The sequence below is a fragment of the Alternaria postmessia genome (genome assembly GCF_024291825.1).
Source record: "Alternaria postmessia strain BMP 2775 chromosome Unknown scaffold_70, whole genome shotgun sequence".
In the NCBI taxonomy this organism is placed as follows: domain Eukaryota; kingdom Fungi; phylum Ascomycota; class Dothideomycetes; order Pleosporales; family Pleosporaceae; genus Alternaria; species Alternaria postmessia.
Window position 1 is genome coordinate 89,883 of NW_026260143.1, and position 19,430 is coordinate 109,312.

At 52.0% G+C, this 19,430-nt stretch overlaps 8 protein-coding genes across 8 annotated transcripts; 4 read left to right on the forward strand and 4 right to left on the reverse strand.

The window, feature by feature from the left end:
- Window positions 1–540: 540 nt before the first annotated feature.
- On the reverse strand, window positions 541–2,453 carry J4E82_008554 (uncharacterized protein; the record flags this gene model as incomplete). Its single annotated transcript, XM_051734785.1, has 4 exons — window positions 541–738; window positions 796–1,351; window positions 1,398–2,349; window positions 2,402–2,453. The coding sequence occupies 4 exons, from the start codon at window positions 2,451–2,453 to the stop codon at window positions 541–543; spliced, it is 1,758 nt and encodes a 585-aa protein (XP_051585470.1).
- A 376-nt stretch (window positions 2,454–2,829) lies between these two features.
- J4E82_008555 (uncharacterized protein) lies at window positions 2,830–4,305 on the forward strand (the record flags this gene model as incomplete). Its single annotated transcript, XM_051734786.1, has 1 exon — window positions 2,830–4,305. One exon carries the CDS (start codon window positions 2,830–2,832, stop codon window positions 4,303–4,305), a length of 1,476 nt encoding a protein of 491 aa, XP_051585471.1.
- A 719-nt stretch (window positions 4,306–5,024) lies between these two features.
- On the forward strand, window positions 5,025–7,640 carry J4E82_008556 (uncharacterized protein; the record flags this gene model as incomplete). The annotated part of the gene is made up of 2 exons (XM_051734787.1): window positions 5,025–5,780; window positions 5,829–7,640. 2 exons carry the CDS (start codon window positions 5,025–5,027, stop codon window positions 7,638–7,640), a joined length of 2,568 nt encoding a protein of 855 aa, XP_051585472.1.
- Window positions 7,641–8,018: 378 nt separating this feature from the next.
- J4E82_008557 (uncharacterized protein) lies at window positions 8,019–10,419 on the reverse strand (the record flags this gene model as incomplete). The annotated part of the gene is made up of 4 exons (XM_051734788.1): window positions 8,019–9,209; window positions 9,259–9,527; window positions 9,575–10,178; window positions 10,231–10,419. The coding sequence occupies 4 exons, from the start codon at window positions 10,417–10,419 to the stop codon at window positions 8,019–8,021; spliced, it is 2,253 nt and encodes a 750-aa protein (XP_051585473.1).
- An 813-nt stretch (window positions 10,420–11,232) lies between these two features.
- Window positions 11,233–13,156, reverse strand: J4E82_008558 (uncharacterized protein; the record flags this gene model as incomplete). The annotated part of the gene is made up of 2 exons (XM_051734789.1): window positions 11,233–13,025; window positions 13,072–13,156. 2 exons carry the CDS (start codon window positions 13,154–13,156, stop codon window positions 11,233–11,235), a joined length of 1,878 nt encoding a protein of 625 aa, XP_051585474.1.
- An 821-nt stretch (window positions 13,157–13,977) lies between these two features.
- J4E82_008559 (uncharacterized protein) lies at window positions 13,978–14,685 on the reverse strand (the record flags this gene model as incomplete). Its single annotated transcript, XM_051734790.1, has 2 exons — window positions 13,978–14,473; window positions 14,522–14,685. 2 exons carry the CDS (start codon window positions 14,683–14,685, stop codon window positions 13,978–13,980), a joined length of 660 nt encoding a protein of 219 aa, XP_051585475.1.
- Window positions 14,686–15,307: 622 nt separating this feature from the next.
- On the forward strand, window positions 15,308–15,832 carry J4E82_008560 (uncharacterized protein; the record flags this gene model as incomplete). The annotated part of the gene is made up of 1 exon (XM_051734791.1): window positions 15,308–15,832. The coding sequence occupies one exon, from the start codon at window positions 15,308–15,310 to the stop codon at window positions 15,830–15,832; it is 525 nt and encodes a 174-aa protein (XP_051585476.1).
- Window positions 15,833–18,043: 2,211 nt separating this feature from the next.
- On the forward strand, window positions 18,044–19,347 carry J4E82_008561 (uncharacterized protein; the record flags this gene model as incomplete). Its single annotated transcript, XM_051734792.1, has 4 exons — window positions 18,044–18,465; window positions 18,519–18,900; window positions 18,947–19,120; window positions 19,165–19,347. The coding sequence occupies 4 exons, from the start codon at window positions 18,044–18,046 to the stop codon at window positions 19,345–19,347; spliced, it is 1,161 nt and encodes a 386-aa protein (XP_051585477.1).
- Between the last annotated feature and the right edge of the window lie 83 nt (window positions 19,348–19,430).

Consider the following 19,430-nt stretch of genomic DNA (forward strand, 5'->3'; position numbering starts at 1 on the left):
TGGCGGCGAGATGACGTGCATGAGAATTTGGTCTCGTGATTAGTGCATGAGCTAGGGAACGGTTGGGCTGAGAGAGTTTGGTGGCTTGGCGGGACGGGAAGGGGTGATTGGTGGGGGGTTTGATGATAGCGAGGGGTTGAAAGGGGATTTCGGAGACAGCGAGATGTATGGAGGGTGAGAAAGGGAATCAATAGCGTAGTGGCTAGAGGTGGTCTGGTCATTGTGGGAGGGGGAACGGATTTGACAGTCCATTTGAACTATGTAGTAGATGATTATCTAGATGTGAAAACTCGCGGCACTGACTAAGTTCAAGCTACAAGTCAAATGCCTGGAATGGCGAGACTTCATTTCATGCCATGTTTCCACAGAATCTCTTTCTTCTTCATACGGTGCAGGTCCAGTATGTTCCATTTTCTCCACTATCCAGATGCTAGACGACTGTCGAGACGAATGCGCGAAAAGTCAGCCTAAACGGCATCCGGACGACAAAGTCTAGCAGGAGACCTCGAAAACATGGCTGAGATGAATGCAGCCAGATATCTAAGTATACTTGGCAGTCACTGATCCGTACCGAATACCGTTGACCAAGATAGAGTACTCGAGAGACGACTGAACTGACAACTCGATGTCGTACGTGAGTTCATAGTACATGACGCCAGCGGGACTGTACTGACGCACGAATGCACTGCGTGGAACAACACTCAAGTCGACATTGAGGGTCGCTACAGTGTACACACCCTAGTTGTTGTTAGTATTTTTCATAGCCATAATTCCGTATCCAGTGTGTGGACTGACCTTATCCTTAGAGCGCTGGGGAGCCCTATCCTCATCTGACGCGAGCAAATCGACGCTGGCCGAAGGCTTATCTTGGGACCAGAACTGATCGTTCATGGACATCTTGGCATAAGTGTCGGTGTTGGTAGAGAGATCTTGACCTTTCTTGAGCATCCAGCTCACTTGATAACGAGCCCACTTCGTGCCCGTGAACGAACAGATGTAGCCGTCAGTCTCCTGATGCTTGCTGGGGCGGAAGGGATAACTACAAGCGGTCCCATAGTGCCTACGGCACTTACGATTCTTGATCTGCGCGCGACCACCTCCCTCGAGACCCTTCACTACAGCACCGCGAACGATAGAAGACCAAGCATTTGGAGGCCGGATTGCCTGCAGACCGTGGCCTTCTGCGAATGTCTGGATCTTGTCGAACATGTATGGCGACTCGGCAAGGCCGCCGACCAACACAATGTAGTTGATCTGTACCTTGCCACTGAGGCGTGCTTGCTTCATTTGCTCTAATAAGAGCTCATAGGTGCGGCGAAGGGAAAACCCGAACATGTCCTCCATATCGTTGCTGAAAGCTTTAGTATGCGTAGAGTTTAGAGGAACAGAACACTTACGGTGTGATTAGGATCTCGCCATCGATAATGCCTCTAAGTGAATCCTCCTCAATGGCGCTCAAAGGAGGCGGAAGACGCATGTAGTTCTTCTGCTTCCCCGAGAAGCAGCCCTTGGCTCCCAGAACGAAATCTTGAACCATCTTGCCCAACTTCACAGACATGGATGTGTGTGGAAGCTCTTCGCTTCTGCAGCCAGCAATCTTTGCGAAGTCGACCGTGCCTAGACGGCGTTCTAGCCAACGAATGAAAGCGCGATCAACGAAAGTGCCTCCGCATTTATCACCTCCGCCGACAGTAGCTTCTTCAAGGATGGTCGGTTCAAGTTCGGCAACACGGTATGAGATCAGGTCTACCGTACCACCTCCCATATCGCAAACAATGAACCCGTCTCCGATCGCGAATTGTTTGTCCTGAATACCACCACGCAGCGACTGGATTGTATAAATTGCGGCGGCTTCTGGCTCAGTGATGGTGACGACCCTCTTCAGCTGCGGGAATCCGGAGTTGTTGAAACCGGCTTGACGAACCGCGTCTAGCGTACGGTCTTCGGCAGCATCAGACCATACAGCCGGAACGGTCACCACCAATGTGATAGGTAGGGTCTTCCAAAGCTCTCTACCATAGCGTCGGTCGAGGTTCTTGACTAGGTGCACCTTCACTTCCGCGAGAAAGTCAGAGACAACTTGTACGGCTGAGTCCTGGGTACCGTTGACGTTCGATAGCTTGGCTGGATCTTCAAGCTGTGGAGTGTCGAGCTCAAGCTTGGTCCAGATATGACGCTGCACATTCGGGGGAATGAGAGCGCCGTACACGATGCCATCTTCTGTGTATGAAATCTCGCTCGGGACTTGGTCCTTCGTACCGACTATGGTATGGCAAGAGGGCCAGTCTTGAATGACCTCAATGATCTTTTCGGCTACGCTTGTGTCGGAGGTTTCACAGAAGGCGACACCTGTGTTGTCAGTCCGAATCCAGATTGTCAAAAATTGGAACCCAGAACTTACCAGTAAAGGTGCAGCCATAGTCAAGACCTATCACTAGCCTGCTACCCATCATGGTGGATGAACGACTGTTCGCGTATGCAAGAAGAAGGATTTCATTCTCGCGTAAAGGTTGGTGTGTTTGTGCAAAACGATTGTAGAGATAATAGCAGCGGACAGCTGAAAATTTTTCGGCTTAAAGTGAAGGTGAAGGTGAACGTAACAGAAGAGCGCTTTCGCTTGTTGCGCTGATACACCGCCGAGGAAAGCCTCCTGCGATCGTACGCTTGCGACCTACCCTGCACCTGTATCAAACGTTGCCCAACATTACTGCTTGTCTTCACACACTTGAAGAGATGGTGAGAGGGGATCTGGCAACCACAGCAGCAGTAAGTGACAGAAGCTCTTCTCGTCTCCGCCTGCTTACAAACCGTTTTCAGAATGCCGCAGTTATGGGCAACTCCGTGTCTTTCCAATCACCCCAGAACGATAGCCGTTCCGAAAGCGATAGCAACAACAGGCACGACGTGGGCATACAAGCGGTAGACAGGCTGATGGCAGCTCGAAACGAAACGGAGATCGCTGTCACTCTCGACCGTACATTCGATGGGCATGAACGACCGCTACGAGAGCAGCTAGAACAACAGAACGACATGTTCCAGAACTTGCGTTTGAAGTACGAAAGAATCAAAGAAGCATACAAGAAGATGCGCGATGAGCGTAGTGAGCTTCGAGAGCAGAAAAAAATCTCTGGAGAGCAGATTGAAAAGCTTCATCAGCATCTACAAGCCCTCGAAATGGAAAGCCACTACACCAGCACCCGATACAACTATCTCGTCGAGAAAGTTGTTTTCCCATATGCGGAGTGTCGAGATCTTCAATGGGACGAGCAGACCGCAGAGACAATCGACATCGTCGTGGACCCTCTAATCGCAGATGCTCTACAGGCTGACAGCCTGCGTGAACAAAAGGCTGCATTGCAGAGAGAGCTGCTTGCCGGAGTCGAAAAGGGAGAAGCGATGACTGACGAGCACTTCGCGCAAGAATACCGCAACCTTGCCGGTCTTATCAAAACGTTGAGCCGCAGCATTCGTCTCGAACCCGACGTTAATGTGATCGAAACTCTGGATTCTGGCGTCCTACTGAAAAACGTCGCAAGAGGGGAGCGGATGAGTCGTGTCCAGAAGAAATACATGATCGAAGCATGGACTTGGTCCGTCTTGCTCAATCTTGTCTTCCGAGACCCTTTCATTATGTTTGGGACCAAGATTGAGCCATTAAGGAGCCTGTGGCCAGTATTGTTCGCTAGGCCCTCCGACCACGACTGGCCAACTCCGTCCGTAGTCTGCGAGACATGGCGTTACACCACGATGGAGAGGCTGGTGGGTGGTATTGTCAATCCGAAAATCATCACACAGCGAATGACGAAGGAGAAGTACCAACCCTTGGAGCAGAGTCTGATAAATGCTCGAGACAATGTCGTCGAAGTCATGAACATAGCCCTAGCAGCGGTTTCCTCCCAGATTGACGTCTCTGAGCTCCATCAGATCGTCGACAAGGCCTTTGCGTTGACTATGCACATGTCGTTCCAGCGCGCCCGCTTTCAAGTTACCTACCCCAAAAATGGAGACGACTTCAACCCACAGTCGATGAAGTCCATCCCGGGCTCCGATGGAGAAGAATTAAACGAAGGAATTGTCGCTTTGGTCGTCAATCCGGGTCTGACCAAATGGGGCGATGCGCACGGCAAGAACCTCGACCACCGTTACGACATCGTCGCATCTCTAGTCCAACTCGAAGCAGTCGATGAGAAGCATGTGGACACAGCATACGACTACGCTAACTCTCTGCTCCGTGACTTCGGACTTGCTGTGCCTCGTCCGGAGGACATGAAAGCTCGCAGGCCCCATCACGAGAGCCAGTGTTGATAGGAATCAAGAGATCCACGACACGAGAAGTTGCTAACTTCTAGTGCTTAAAGAAGTGGTCGAAGGACAGCGAGTTGTCGAGTTTAGAATGGAACAGGAGTGGCGGATGTATTGGAGAAGCACATACATACTTGTATGACTTCTGCACCGTTTCTAAGGAGTCATTCCGTAATTCTGTTCTCAGCTCTAGAAAACCAATACAAAAACTCATCTGAGACAATTATCATGATGCTGTGCGGCTATGATGACGACGTGTATGCACGCGTTGAGAGCGTATTCTCAGAGAGCAAAGTGAAAATTAATGCCTTATTAACTCGCAGGAAGACAAATTAAGAACGGACGAAGCGACCAGTGTCTTTTGGTGCCGATGACATTAGATATAGGAGACGAGTCGCGATCGGAATCGAGATGAGAGTGAATGTTCACGTCAGAGGCGCGTCCGAGCGAAGCCATTTCCGCGGCTAGCGCAGAACGCGTCGAGCCCGTCCTCCATATTGCACCACCACGAGCTGTGCAAGCACCCGTACTCACGCATGCCAATTGCCCTTCTGCCCTACTCTTTATTTTTAATCACGTCTTGTATTATTCTCCTCACAAATGCTGAGCATACAATAAGCTTCACACCGCCCCACCAGTCCCCCCTCAAATCCTCCCGACGCGTCTTTCCGCGCGTTTTCTCTACACCTGCACGCAGGGCAAACCACTTTACCGCCACCGCCATGTACCTCCCGCGAAACCTGATAGCCCACCTATACCAGAACCTCATAAAACGCACACATGCCGCCGCACCGCCAGTTTTGCTCCTTGTCGCCCTCGAACCAGACGCGCTTTGTGCCTGCCGAATACTCACCGCGTTACTGAAGCGCGATTACATACCCCACAAAATACAACCCATAGCCGGATATGGCGACCTCTCACGAGCGGCAGAAGACTTGGTACGGCCCATGCGGACAACAGACGGCGGAAGCGGAGGCGTGGTCATATGCTTAGGTGTGGGAGGCATGGTGGACATGGAAGAGATACTGGGTCTGGATGTGGATGAAAATGGGGAGGGTGGAACGGGTGACGTAGAAGTCTGGCTCTTGGACGCGAGGCGGCCGTGGAATCTTACCAACGTCTTTGCCGCGCCCATAAGTCAGGACCCCGCAACGGGAGAGTTCGTGCGGAGACAAGCGGGGGTGGACAAGGGCAAGATCCTACACTCGTACCGGTCGTCAAGAGGTGGAATCATAGTCTTTGACGACGGTGATATCGAAGAAGAGCTACAGGCGGAGCGTGAAGCATATGCCGGCCTTGAAGAGATGCCAGAGGTGGGAGAGGAAGACGACATTAGCGATGACTCGGACGACCAGGATGATGAGGAACCGTCGTCTGGACAAGCACCAAAGAAGAGGAAGTCATGGGGCGAGGAGGATGACTCCGAGGATGAGATGACAGACGATGAGCGACCAGCACAAAGGCGGAGGAGTAATTCAGTGGGTCTATTCAATGTTTAGAAGGAGGAGTATGCTAACAGTACCCAGGGAGGCTCAATACCATCGTCACCCGAACCGAGACGGCGAAGAGGACTACTGGTAGCGAATCAAATAGGCGGCTCCTCTGACTTCTCTCGTTCGGACTCTCGCAGCCGCTCTGCGTCCCCATCGGTAGCCGCACCGAAGGAGAAGTCGTTGAAGAGTCTACGAAGGCAGCTGATCAAGAAGCGTAACAAGTACGCCTCCGTCCTCGACAAATACTACGGGCTTGGCACCTCCTACTCAGACCCTGTCTCTTCCCTCGTATATAACCTTGCATCAGAACTTGGCCGCGAAGACAACGACCTGCTATGGAACGCGATCGTTGGTGTCAGCAGTCTGGAGCTATACGGACGGACAGGAAGCGGTGTGGGCCTCAACCCTCTCTCAGCACAAGGCGGTTCAGCTGGATGGAACGGGAACCGAGGAGAGAATATCCGCTCTGTCTTGCGGGACGAAGTGCGACGACTGAACCCTGTCACAGACGCCTCAAGTGTATCTCGTAATGCAACACTGGGCGAGGTATGGGGTGTGATCCCCACGAGTGCTCTCTCCGCAACAGACAAGTCTATCCGCCTCTCTCCTGAACCACGATTCCTCCTCCTCAGGCACTGGTCTCTTTACGAGAGCATGCTTCACTCGCCTTACCTCTCCGCGAAGTTACACATCTGGAGCGATGCAGGACAAAAGCGACTTGCCAAACTTCTTGCCAAGATGGGTGTCTCGCTGACCGAGTGCAAGCAAAGATATACACACATGGACATGGAGCTCAAGCGTGGCCTCCGAGAACGCCTCCTGAAGTTCGCTCCACAATACGGTCTTGACGGCCTCGTGCCGCCAAAGTCAAGCACAGGCGACCCGAAGGACGGCTGGGGATTTGTACGCTGCTGGGGGTGGAAAGCATGTCTCTCCGCCATCGACGCCGGTGTCGTCCTGGGTGCCATCCTCGAAGTCGGCGACGCAAAGAATCTCAACCAATCTGCCTTGGACAGCTCGAACTTTGTCGGAGCCAACGACCACACTGAGATGACATCGACTCAAGAACAACAAGATCTCGCCCAAGAACACATCACAAGCCGCTTCTGGACGGCATACGATGCCTTGGGCGACATAGACAAGCTAGTCGAGCACATTAGCACAGCTCAACACCTTCACCGTGCCATCCTCCGTACAGGAACCGCCCTGATTGAGAAGAGGCAGATTCGCCATCTTCGCGCCTTCCGCATGGCTGTCGTGAAGGAAGGCCCTGATGTCCAACTCTTCACCCACCCCGGTGCCCTCACCAAACTCGCTCTCTGGATTGCCGAAGCTATCGTCGAGCTAAATGGCACAAAAGGCAAGAACAAAGGCAGTGAGCTCGTAATGGCTGGCCTGGATGACTCACGAGGTCTGTACGTCGTCGTTGGTCTTGGAGGAGGTGGTGCCACCGAATCAGCAAAGTCGCGTCTCCAGAAACGCGAGGCGAAACTCAAAGCGAAGGAAGCGAGACAACTCGAAAAGGCCGAAGCAAGGGAAAAACGACGCAAAGCGCGTGTTGCACGCAACCTCGCTGCTGGCCTTGAAGAAGATGAAGTGGCAGATGACAGTGAATCCGAGGAGGAGGAAGACGACTCCTCGGACAACGATTCTGACGATTCAGAAGATGAAGATGACAACAGAAGATCGGGAATGAACAGATTCGGCAACGCGTTCCAAGAAGTTGTTAGAGAGACGGGCGCCAGAGTGCGCATGGACAGTTTCGAGGCGTGTGTGATTGAGATTAAGAAAGAAGATTTGAGTGGATTCTTGGAGAAGCTGAGCCAAAAGGCTGTTGTTGGATAGATGTGCACCGTCTTCCACGTAGAGAGATTTCTTTGTGTTACTGTTCTGGTGACGATATGGTTTTGGTACAGAGGCAAGATACCACTTTGAAGGAATCAAGGTTGGGGTTTCGGGCACAGCGTTTGCATGCATGACATGGCATTTTTGGGTGGGAATATCCATGTAAGTTTATTTATTGATTCGGGGCATATTTGTAGGCAGGGTGACATGTACAAGCGATGACCTTTGGAAAGTACTTAGCATAGCAAGCAAATCGTATTCATGCATAACAAGTCCAATATCAACCGACTGGAAGAAAGGAAAGTGGTATCTTTAGTACTAAAGCACAAGCAAAACCAACATACCGCTCCCGCCAACTACTGTCATCGCCTCTGAAAACTACTTGGTATACGACCTGTCTTTCCTGCCAATGGTCAACTCTTCGCCATCCTCACCGTCGTCCCAGCTTCCCTCTCCGCTACTCCTCCTCTTCCTTGTCCTTTGCTTGACACCGTCCGTCAACCTCCTCTTCACCTCGTCCAGATTGCCATCAATGGTACTGAAAGGCTTGAGCTGGAAGCCGCTCAAGTTCGCACTACTGCTATTCCTGCTGCGGCTCTTCTTTGGCGTCTGCGGTCGACTAGAAAAGAAGTCTTGGTTGGCAAGATCGTGGAACGACTCGTTGCGCGGTATCTCGTTAATGGAACCAGGTGAAGCAGGGTAATCATATGTCTCGATGTCTTGGCCTGCTTCTGTCTTCGCGTCCTCGTCTGACTTTTGCGGTGGTGTACGGTCGTGCTCCTGCTTGACAAAAGGATCCTCGACAATACGCTTGGAGTGGAAGTCCTCGTACATCTCCGGACCGAGTTCGTTGATAATGTCATTCACACGCTGGGCTAGATTCTCGCGTCGCTCCTGTAGCTTGACGAGTTCGCTGTTGGAGAAGGGGTTCATCATCTTCCAGAGGGGGCCCAGTGACTTCAAAATGTCCATGGCGACCTCACCGAATCGAAGAGCGCCATATGTGAGGGTAATATAGACAACGAGTTGAGGAAGAATGAGCCAACGTTTCTGGATGCCAGCAGGAAGGTAACCGTTGCAGTTGTTGTAGGAGTACCAATAGAGTCCTAGGCAAACGTACCAAAGGTAGGCTGCTGGGGCGGCAGCCATGGCGACGAGAAGCTTCCATGTGGCCATGACATCTCTGGCTTGAACTTTGACGTTCGATGCGGCGAGTGCCTCTTTCGCCTTCTTGATCGAGACGACCTTAGTGACGATAAAGACCAAACTAAAGAGTAGCGTTCCAGGAAGGACGAGCATACTTAGGAAGAGAAGCTTTCCAAGACGATAGAAGAACAGGCCGAATGCCGTAATAGGATGCATCTTCGCATACTGCACTTGGTGATCCCGGAGGCCGAGCGCCTTAAGCTTGCCGTTGTACGTGGTGACCTCCTTCTTGAGCTCGACAATGCGAGGGTCGTCTTTGTATCGTTCGTAACCTTGGACAAGGCGGCGGTTAAGCTCGACAATCCTAGGGAGAGGGAGCTTGGTGCCTTTGGAGTTGTAGAGGCGGCGTACAGCTTGAATGACCTGAGAAGAGTCAGTATTGATAGAGCATGTGGGAGCGTGTTGAACGTACCATAAGAGTATCGTAATCTGGTGTCGTAACAGTAACAGAGATGAGCCCTTGGCGAATAGTCTCCAACATCTCGCCGATGGCCTCACGTCTTCCAGGTCCATCAAACTTCTGAGCTAGCTCAGGTGGCACGTGGATTGGCGTACCAAACTCGATGACAGCCCTTGATCGAAACTTGTGAGCGTGGAAGTAGTTCATGCCAACGGGAATGATGTTCAAGTTGCAGTCTGGCTTCGTTGCAACTGTACCGAGCGCCATGATAGCAACACCAGCTTAGGGCTGTTAGTACGTGACCGACTACGATTGTTGGATTACTCACCTTTTAGAGGTAGGAGATCTGTGCGGTCGTGGCTACCACCCTCAGGGAAGATACCGATGCTTCCACCGTGATGGAGAACCGCATGAACCGCGTCGTAAACCTCCGTTTGATCGAGTTTGGGCGCAACCTGGAAGGGAGTTCCCTCGTAACCATCAGCAATACCCTTCTTTGCATCGGCTCCGCCAACAAATGTGCCGTCCTTGGTCATGTCATTTCGCCCAGTCATCTGCTGCATGGCAACACCTCCCTTGAAGCCACGCTTTAATCTGATCTCTTCGGGGCCTTTGATCTCGAGTATCTCAGCGGTCGCCGCCTTGTTATCTACTTTGGGCAATACGATCGAGCCGCCGACTTGGAACTTTGGGTCTTCGAAATTGGTGCCTACACCGCGAACAAGGGTCGGATCGTTGATGGGATCGGGGAGGTACACTTTGCCCTCTGCAGGCTTCGTCATATCCATGGCTCTTCCTACCGGCACGACACCTGTCAAACCTGCCATTGCACCCACGAACTTGCGCTTCATCGACTTATCGGCGATTAGGAACTGGATTCGGCGGTCGGATTCTTTCTTGACAACTCGCATCAACATGAGGGGGTCAACAAACTGCCATCCGTTAGCATACTCCGTCGCGCAGCACGATAGCATTGTGCCTCACCTGGTTCGCATGCGGGGCGCACACGAAAATGACCGGTCCCTCCTTTGGCACCTTCCAACTACTCCTGGGATGCACTTCTCGGAAGAAGAGCTCCACCAGGATCGAGAACGTCCACAAGAAGGCGTCGTAAACATATTTGTTCATGACAGCGAGCTTCTTGCCCTTCGCATCTCTCTTCTGGGTCGCCATGGCGGCTGCCTAGACCACGAGTATGCTACCAGCGGTCGTGAGAGAGGTGGTATGCGCCACCGAAAGAGCGAGGTTGGTGTAGCCTCCTATGGCTGTGTGCGATCGTATGTGGGTTCGGGGGTGATAGCGATAGCGAACGAGGGGCGACGAGGTTTGGATGTGCGCACTGCGAATCACAGTCGCTGACAATGAAGCTGCGTTGGGAGCTGCAAGATTCACGTTGGTTAGCATGCAGGTGCAGACTGAGACATGTTGTCACGCACCTTCACGTTCTAGCACTTTCTCTACAGATGTCGCGTGTAGAAGAACATCAGGCCACAGTAACTTCCGATCCTGCGCGGACACGTGAATAGCCGATACCCGATCAGCACGCTTTGTTGCTGAGGATGACAAGCTTTCAACAGCGCGTATCCGGAACGCTATTTCGTTGTTGAGCTCGGATATGTGGAGGGTTGCAGATATGGGCTGGGGTAGTGGGATGGTTCCTATGTCATCGCACGTTAATTGTTGGCGGCCTTCCCTAGTGGGGTAGTCGCCAGCGCCCATCGCCGAAAAATGTCACCCCCGGAGACATGCCAGACCGATCAAGCGATTTGACAGTACGTACTTTGCAATTTTTCAAATTTGCCATCATATCACGCAAACGTCAAGCTAGTATTACAACAGTCACGTATGCATCCTGCCAGATAAAAGGACCAATATACATTTTGTAAGATGCCGTCAAGCGGCCCAGGAATATGGTGGTCTATAAAACAATAAGGGTATATGTACAAGATAGAAGAAGAAGATGTGAGGCAATGTGCGCACTGGTGCTTACAACATTGCGAAGACCATTGCGGCTACTACGGCAGCCAGAACCGAGCTGCTGCTGGTGAGCATAGAGCCAGCGCCGAGGAACTCCGCTGGGGATGTCGAGCTGGGCGAGCTGCTGTTAGCAGGTGGCGCTGAGATCAATGTCGTAGAGACAGGCGGTACAACGGGGGCAGGAGAAGAGTCCACCAGGAGACCTGAAGTCGTAGATGCTGCCGGAACGTATACAGTCTCGGTCACACTAGGTGTGCAGCTGCTTGTTGAAGAAGCGCGCGAGATAGTCACAGTCCTGGTCACGTTGCGGACGCAGCTAGCAGACGCGGCAGCGTTAGACTGACCAGCAGGCTTGTCTGAAGAAGATGGCTGAGAGCTCGCAGCCGATGTGCTTGTAACAACGACTACCGAAGAAACCACCACGGTCGAACCAGGTGCTTGAACTGCTTCGGGAATCTTCGATGAGACCGATTCGGGAGCCTCGCTAGACGGCGCCTCGCTGGATGGGATCTTGCTCGACAAAGGGGCCTCGACAACTACGCTGGATGTAGCAGCAACTTCGCTAGTAGCAGGTACCTGGCTGGAGACAGAAGTAGCGGATGAAGGGGCGGGTGTCGAGCTGGACTCGGGGGTGGCGCTAGTCAATGGCTTCGGCGCGCTGTTGTTCTTCGCAGGAAGAGTACCCTTCTGAATCATCAGAAGAGCCTGAGTGACCTCCAAGGCTGATAGCTGTTGACCGACACCAGAGGTTCCGTCCCAGCTTCCAGTGTACCACTTGCTGCCGCATGTAGCGCCATCAGGGCCACCAGAGCAGGACTTGGCAGCACCGACCGCAGAAGCCTTCAGGAATGGAACGATCTTTTCCTTGGTAAAGGGAGCTACCATTGCAGTCTTGGCAATGAAGCGCGAGAGGTATGCCTTGAAGGACTGTTGATCGAGATTGCAGGGGCGGTTGTTCTCGCCTGTCTCGCAAGCCCACTCGTACATGATGTCCGTGGCGTTCTCAAAAGGTCGGAAGAACAGCAACTCGGCGTGGTCCAGGAAGCCCGATGTACGCTCTTTCCAGGTGTCGTCGCCGTTAGTGTAGTCGTACATGAAGGCTGATCCGTGAAGGAACATGGCGTTGTTGTAAGTCCACTGAGTCTCGTCTGCGACCTTGGCGCAGTTGGTCTTGTCATCTGTCCCGTCAAACACCTCGTATTTGTCGGTAATGAGGCCAACCTTCTTCGTCCAGTCGTAGATCTTCACAGCCCAGTCGGCGTACTTTTGCTCGCCAGTGTAGCGGGCAAGGCGTGCACCGAGAGCGAAAGCGCATCCGTTGGAGATGGAGTTCTTGTAGTTGTAACCGTATGCGTTCTCAGGGTAGATCTGCCACTTGAGGCCTCCGTCGCAGGAAGTCTCGTCCCAGCGGCCAACAATGTTCTCGAAGGCGTTTGTTGCGACCTCGAGGTAGCTCGCGGGCGCCTGAGCGGGATCAGGGAACTGATACTCGAGCGCACTCATAACGGCAAGCGCCCAGAAAGCCTGGTCATCGTTGCCAGTTTGGCTCTTGCGGTAAGACAGGATGAAGTCGTTGTCGGGGCCATAGTTGGCAGTCAGAGCCTGCTGGAGAGTCTTGACGTGCGAATCGTCTCCCGAAAACTGGCTGTACTCTATCATGCCACCCCATGCCGCACCGCCTTCCCACCAGTAGTGGGGCTGGGGCCAGATGCCTATATCTTCCTTGGATACACCTGTGGCGTTGCCCTGGTACATCGACATCAGACCGTACGCATACTGCCGAGTAGCGCTGAGAATGGACGCTATTCAAGTCAGCTCCGGAATTGTAATCAGTAAAAATATCCTCACCCTCATCCTCCGGGTCAAGCTTGACACCGCCGGCGGTTGCAGTCAAAGTAGCAAGGAGCGCAGCTCCAGTAGTAAAGTACTTCATGTTGGTTGAGAAACGAATGGGTAGAGGTCAAAAGAAGGTAAGCGACTACAAGTCGAAAGAGAGAAAGGAAGGAAAGTAACGATTGTATACACCGCAGCTGCAGGCAGAATGTGAAGTGAGAGAAAAGCAGCCATAGTGAAGGACGGGGCTAGGCATTATCTACAGATCTGACTCGCGTGGACCCATTTCTTCGGTGAATGAAGTCGGGGGAGGAGCGCGCGGGTGAGAGCAGGGATTGGGTAAGCGGGCGTTTCGAAACGCAGGAACAGAATTAGTCGTAGCCAATGGCTAGCTAGCATGCATGTTTCAGCGCGGCGGCTGGTTGCTTTTCTGGCCTTTGATCTTTTTGGCGCCTCTGTATATTGTCTGGGCGCCTTACCCTTCATATTTGGACTCGGTCGATCCCTTGTGCTCGCTGGCCGTGCAGCACAGGTGCTTTTGCTGTCGCTGTTTAGTCGCTAAGAAAAGACACGTCGCTTACCATACTCTCACGACGAACGTCACAGCTAATCGCACCAGCATGCACTACCATAGAAGATCAGCTAGACGCGTACTTGTACCTGCATAGCTAGGGGATGATGCGGGGCTATCGTGGTGCCAAGACCGTGGAGATCGTCACAGGCAAAAGCAGCAGAAGAGATTGTTGAAGATGCAGGTCAAATTACAGACCCATGGTGTCGTTCGTGAGGCGCAGTCTAGCCAAACCTCGCTCAGGATATGCCTCGGCCCGTCTAGCAATCATGCGCTGAGGCGTCTCGTCCCAGGTCTACCCAGAACGCCCCGAATGTGAATAGCACGCGAAAAGAACACAGCCACACAATTTACACCCCCACAAGCCTCTTCTCCTTCTTGTCCTTCTCCGATTCCCGTACCGCGGCCATCTCCTCCTTGGTCATATTGTAGGACCCAGTGACTTGGTTGAATGGGTTGTCGGGGTGCTTCTCGAACTCCTTGCGGATCTGGTCAATCTTCTGCTGTCGTCGCAGACCCTTCTCGTCCTTCATCTCCTCCAGTCTTCGCTCCTCAAACGCAGCGTATGCAGCCTTGAAGCGCCTCTCAGGGTGGCGATCCACCTTGTCTTGACTGTTGCCTGTGATGTCCAGAGCGTCGAGGGCGTTATCGATACCGGTGGCATTGAGAGCGCCAGGCTTCGCGTCGAAAGAGCCAAGCGCCGAGTCAATGCCGCGGGGCTTCTTCTCGGCTTTGGGGTTCTTGCCCTTGGGCTTTGAGGGTAGAGAAGCTTCTTCTTCGCGAAGCAGCGCTTCCTTTTCAGCCTTCTTACGGGCTGCTTCAGCGGCCTTTTCTGCTGCTGCCTCGCTGCGATCTGTTAGCTACTGCACAGGTAGTGACAAAGGTGCAGCCTACGCCTTCGCATTCGACTTTGCGCCCTTGCTCCACTCCTCTGCCTCTGCCTTCTCTGCTTGTTGGTTCTTTGCAGCCTGCTTCGATGCGGCAGCGTCAGCCTTGCGTGCTTGTCCTTGTGCTTTCTTGGAGTTTTCGCCACCACCAGCGGCGCCCTTTTTCGCCATAATGTCCTACGGGATGTGAAGTTGTATGTGCGTTCTACTTGACGGGAGTGCAGCGCGAATCTTCCGATGTGTGTTGCGTAGTTAGAAAATGAGTCAAAGTTTGGTAGAATGCGGCCTGTGGCAGCTGCCTCCGGGCAGCGGGGCAATGGCGTCAGACAACACCTGAGTACGCGTGAATGACTAAGCACCAAAAAGATCGCTGACAGTATAACCTTCCACTTTCCGATCGTCACTATTCTTCACCCTTGCCATGGCTAATCCACAGCATACCGAGGGCCAAAAAAATTCTCCTTCAGAGTGTTACAATAACGCTCCATACCAATGCTCAGATCACAATACACCTGTGCAGTCGCCAAGCGCGCTGAACTCGCCAAACTTGCATCAAACCGTCCCAACTCAGCACAATTCACCAGTTGACCACGCTGCCAACCTTGATCAGACACTATCTAACCAATCACGTTCAAACCAGCCAACAACTGATCAGCTCAAATATGGAGAGCCATTGGAGAATTCGTTCATGCAGAATCAGCCCGTACACAATTCGCCACTACAAGATTTACCGTGTCAATCCGGTCCAAATGCGAAACAGCCAGTAATCCCGCTACAAGCAAATGTCCCGATAATGAAGCCGGAGAAGAATGAAATAACCTTCAACGAGGTAATGCGGAAGGCAGACGAAGCCATGCAGAAGGCAAACGAGTTCATGGATTCGACAAACAACACAGATTGGAAGGTTACCGAAGAGGAGCTTGAAGCATATGAACAGTTCGAGAAATCGCTCCAACACGATGCGAATCACGTACCAGAAGTCATAGATCAGATACAGGCGATCCCCAACTCGAAATACTTGGTACACGAGAAGTACGACTGTGTTGAGGCGGAGAAAGCGGCAAAAGAGACACACGAAGAGGTTGTGCGAATGTTGTCCAATTTGAAGCAACCTAAGCTGCGGACGCAAGAGTCCGGTGTCGCTAAGACATCGAAGCCGGCACAACGAGTAGCACAAAGCGAGGGCGATGACATGCAACCAATGCCGACATCGAAATCTTCAAGTTCTATACATTCAGATAAGATTCAGAACAATTCGCAGACTGAAGGAAAGCCGCCACCGAAGGAGGCGGTCCAGACTCCGACGACAACCTTTTGATCAAACTGTCCTTGACAATGATGAGGATCGCGAATGAAGACACGGCAGCAAATACGACCAAGCCAGCTGATCAGTCTACTATTGACGTTGAGCCGGAGATGCTATCGGCTAGCATCACGAACAAGCCCTTTGTTGCTCCGCAATTGCAACGACCAGCAGAACGACTCCGCAGACGAACTTGACACGACGTCCAGACATCGACGAGTGACCAGAATTAATTCAAACGGCACATAGCAAACCAAGCCCGGAATCGCCCCAAAATATGCGGCAGACTGCCAATGAGATTATACAAATCCAGTATATTCAACTACCGAAAGACAACACGTAATGTCGGCTAATTGCGGGACTTTCAGTATCGATCAAAGACGCTATGAAGCTGGGACACAACAGCTCTGCCTTCACAAAGACTACCGAGAGCGTTATGGTCGTATCACTTGAAATCTGGACATTTACACTGAGGAGAAAAAACAAATCGCGTGTTCTCACGGTTGTTAGGGCACAGTCGCGAGTATTGCAAACGGGCCGGTGGTAACCCCGACTTCGCGTGCGATTCATGCGTCCATGCTGATGGCCTCTGTATACGCATTGTACCATGGACGTGTCGACCGATGGCTCCCTGGAAGAGTGTTTCATGTGCATCTATCCCCTCACCGCCCCTAATCAAGTGAGTACCGATTGGAAAGATGTCGCTTTCTGGCTCACTGCAGACACTTGATGATTGAATCGTGATAATACTAGCTTTGCTGGTCCTCATACTAGACTCGCTCTGGTCGTTATACTAGACTCGCTCTGGTCATTATACTAGACTCGTTCTGGTCGTTATACTAGCCCTGCTGGTCGTTATACTGCTCAGCGGTCCATATACTGCTCAGCAGTCCAGATACTAGCTCTGCTGGTCCCCAATACTGATGACTGCAGTTGAACGATGGCGCTCACCGAAGGTGTGACAGAGTGTTATATGCGGTTATTGGGTAGGTAACTGGTTAGTATATTTCATATTCATTCATAGCCATCCAGTGTTCATAAACCCTCCTGTGATGCACTCCAGCTGTGGCGTTACGTTGTCGTTTCCACTCGGTTCTTTCAGATCCAGAGAAAGGTGAGGTCTAGACATAAGACGGTACCAAACAAGTAATGAAGAACAAGGAAGACGAGAAGATTATGCGTCCCTTGGACCCTGAAGCAGTTGGATCCACCGCGAAACACAACACTCTGAAGGGACACCTTGTACGAATAGAAGGGCACTAAGCGCCGGCGTGGTGCTAAGATGTACTACTCGTATGGCTCTAATGAGGATATATGGCCCTTTGGCGGTGTCCTCTGGTACACTCTATGTGGCGAGCCTCCGTTCAAAAATATCGAAGATTCCACCGGCGAAGCTATGTTCAACAATATCATGCACGGCCCCCTCGACACCAATTGCTGTTGGGTATCCGGGAGAGTCAATGGCTTCAAGCCCCTGAACATGATAGGATGGTAGGCGACGACGATGGAAGATTTGAGGTCGACAGCCTCGTCTGTGACAGTTTCCGCAAGTTTGATGGTAAGGAGGGCGATGTTTTACTTGCGTGTCCTGTACAACTGCGAGAGGCAGATCGGAGTCGAACATTACCTAGGCAGATAGCCAAACTTGGCGCTAACTGGGCATCGCGATCGCCGACGCACCCCAGAAAATCCACAAAAGCTCCCCACACTTCTACCATCGGGAATAACGCAGTATCAAAACAATGATCTTAACATCCACTGTATTATTATACTTGTAAATCCTCTCTCGAGTCATCACAAATTAACCTCATCACCATCTAATCCAGTGAAGGGATAAGTTTCCGCTTTGTTGCTTACGGAAATAACGCCCCGAGGCTTGACAGACGTCATTTCTGGCGCACAACAGTCACGTCCCAAGCTGACGGCGCGCGGCATCGTACCCCAAGCTGGAGATCTCACTAGTTTAATGAGGGGAAGTACGAGATCGTCCTCCAATGGCGTTGTCATCGCGATGAGGGATTATGCTGTGACGTCTTCTAGCATAGGAGCCGCGGGTATGGAATGAGGTGCTTAAGCAGCCATGGTCCGCTGAGTAGGCTGTTTATGTGCATCTGCTAGCACTCTTCTCACGTTGGTACCGTTATCGAGGCCAAGAGGCTTTTGTGTTAGTCTATCATCATCTAGTGTTGCATTTGACGTCCCTCCATTATGACCACTCGAGGACCAATGGCCCCAGGGCCGTCAATCACACGCGACTGGGCAGACGATCATTCCGAGAACTGCCTAGATAGTATCAGGTCTGGAACGAGCGCTACACCTCTGACTCAGGCGCCGACACAGTATTCGTCGCATTCTACCAACTCAGAGCTCTCGCCTAATCGAACATCGTCGAGCGCTCAACGAAAGCGATCGGTACTTGGCTTGCATCCCCAGGCACCCATCGATGAGGAGCATGATCATGGGGCAGCATCTGAGTTGCTATGGTCGCGCATAAGGACAGTGATGAGGGAGCCGTTTGCTGAGTTCTGGGGCACTGCCATCATGGTGATGTTCGGTGATGGAGCGGTTGCGCAAGTCTTGTTATCAGCTGGTCAGACTACTGCTCCAGGAGGCAACGGCTTCGGGCAGTATCAATCAATAAACTGGGGGTGAGTTGAGTGCTGATTTGGGAAAGATGGCAAAGCATACTAACAACAAGCAGCTGGGGCCTAGGCGTCATGCTTGGACTGTACGTGGCAGGCGACTCTGGGGCGTATCTCAACCCAGCCATTACCCTCAGCAACTGCATATACCGCCAGTTACCATGGCGGCGGTTCCCAATGTACTTCGCTGCGCAGATGCTAGGTGGTTTCGTTGGATCCGGTATCGTATATGCAAACTACATTAGCTCCATCGACTGGTTTGAAGGTGGAAAAATGCGAACAGTGCCTCCTGCCGAGAAGGCTACAGCAGCAATATTCTGCACATATCCACAGCCGTTCCTTACAAAAACAAGCCAGTTCTTCTCGGAGTTCATCGCAAGTACATTGCTGATGTTTGTCATCTTCGCGTTGAAGGACCCGAGCAACAACGGTGTCCCAAAGGTACGACAGATAGCAGTAATGTGTGATGATGCTGACCATCATACAGTCCGATAAATGGTTTCCTCTTTGTTTGTTCTTCCTAATCTTCGGCCTCGGATCCTGCTTTGGCTGGCAGACTGGTTATGCAATTAATATCGCTCGTGACTTCAGCCCAAGATTGATGTCGTATGCTGTTGGCTATGGTCACGAAGTGTGGTCCGCTGGCGGCTACTACTTCTGGGTACGTCTTCCGACAATATCAATAACATCTGCTAATTCATGTAGATCCCAATGGTAGCGCCCTTCCTTGGCTGTGCGTTTGGTGGCTTCCTTTACGACATCTTCATATATACAGGGCCTAGTCCCATCAATTCGCCGTGGCTGGGCTTGAAGCAGCTCACGCCTTGGAATGCGATGCGAGCGAGAAGAGAGCACATAAGGAGAGAAAAGGAGGAAGGTATTGTATAAATCGCTGTTCTTTTCCGAGGTGCTCGTTTCTTGTAACATAGATCATGCAAACGTGTAGACGCAAAGCCTAGCTAGGAGGCATT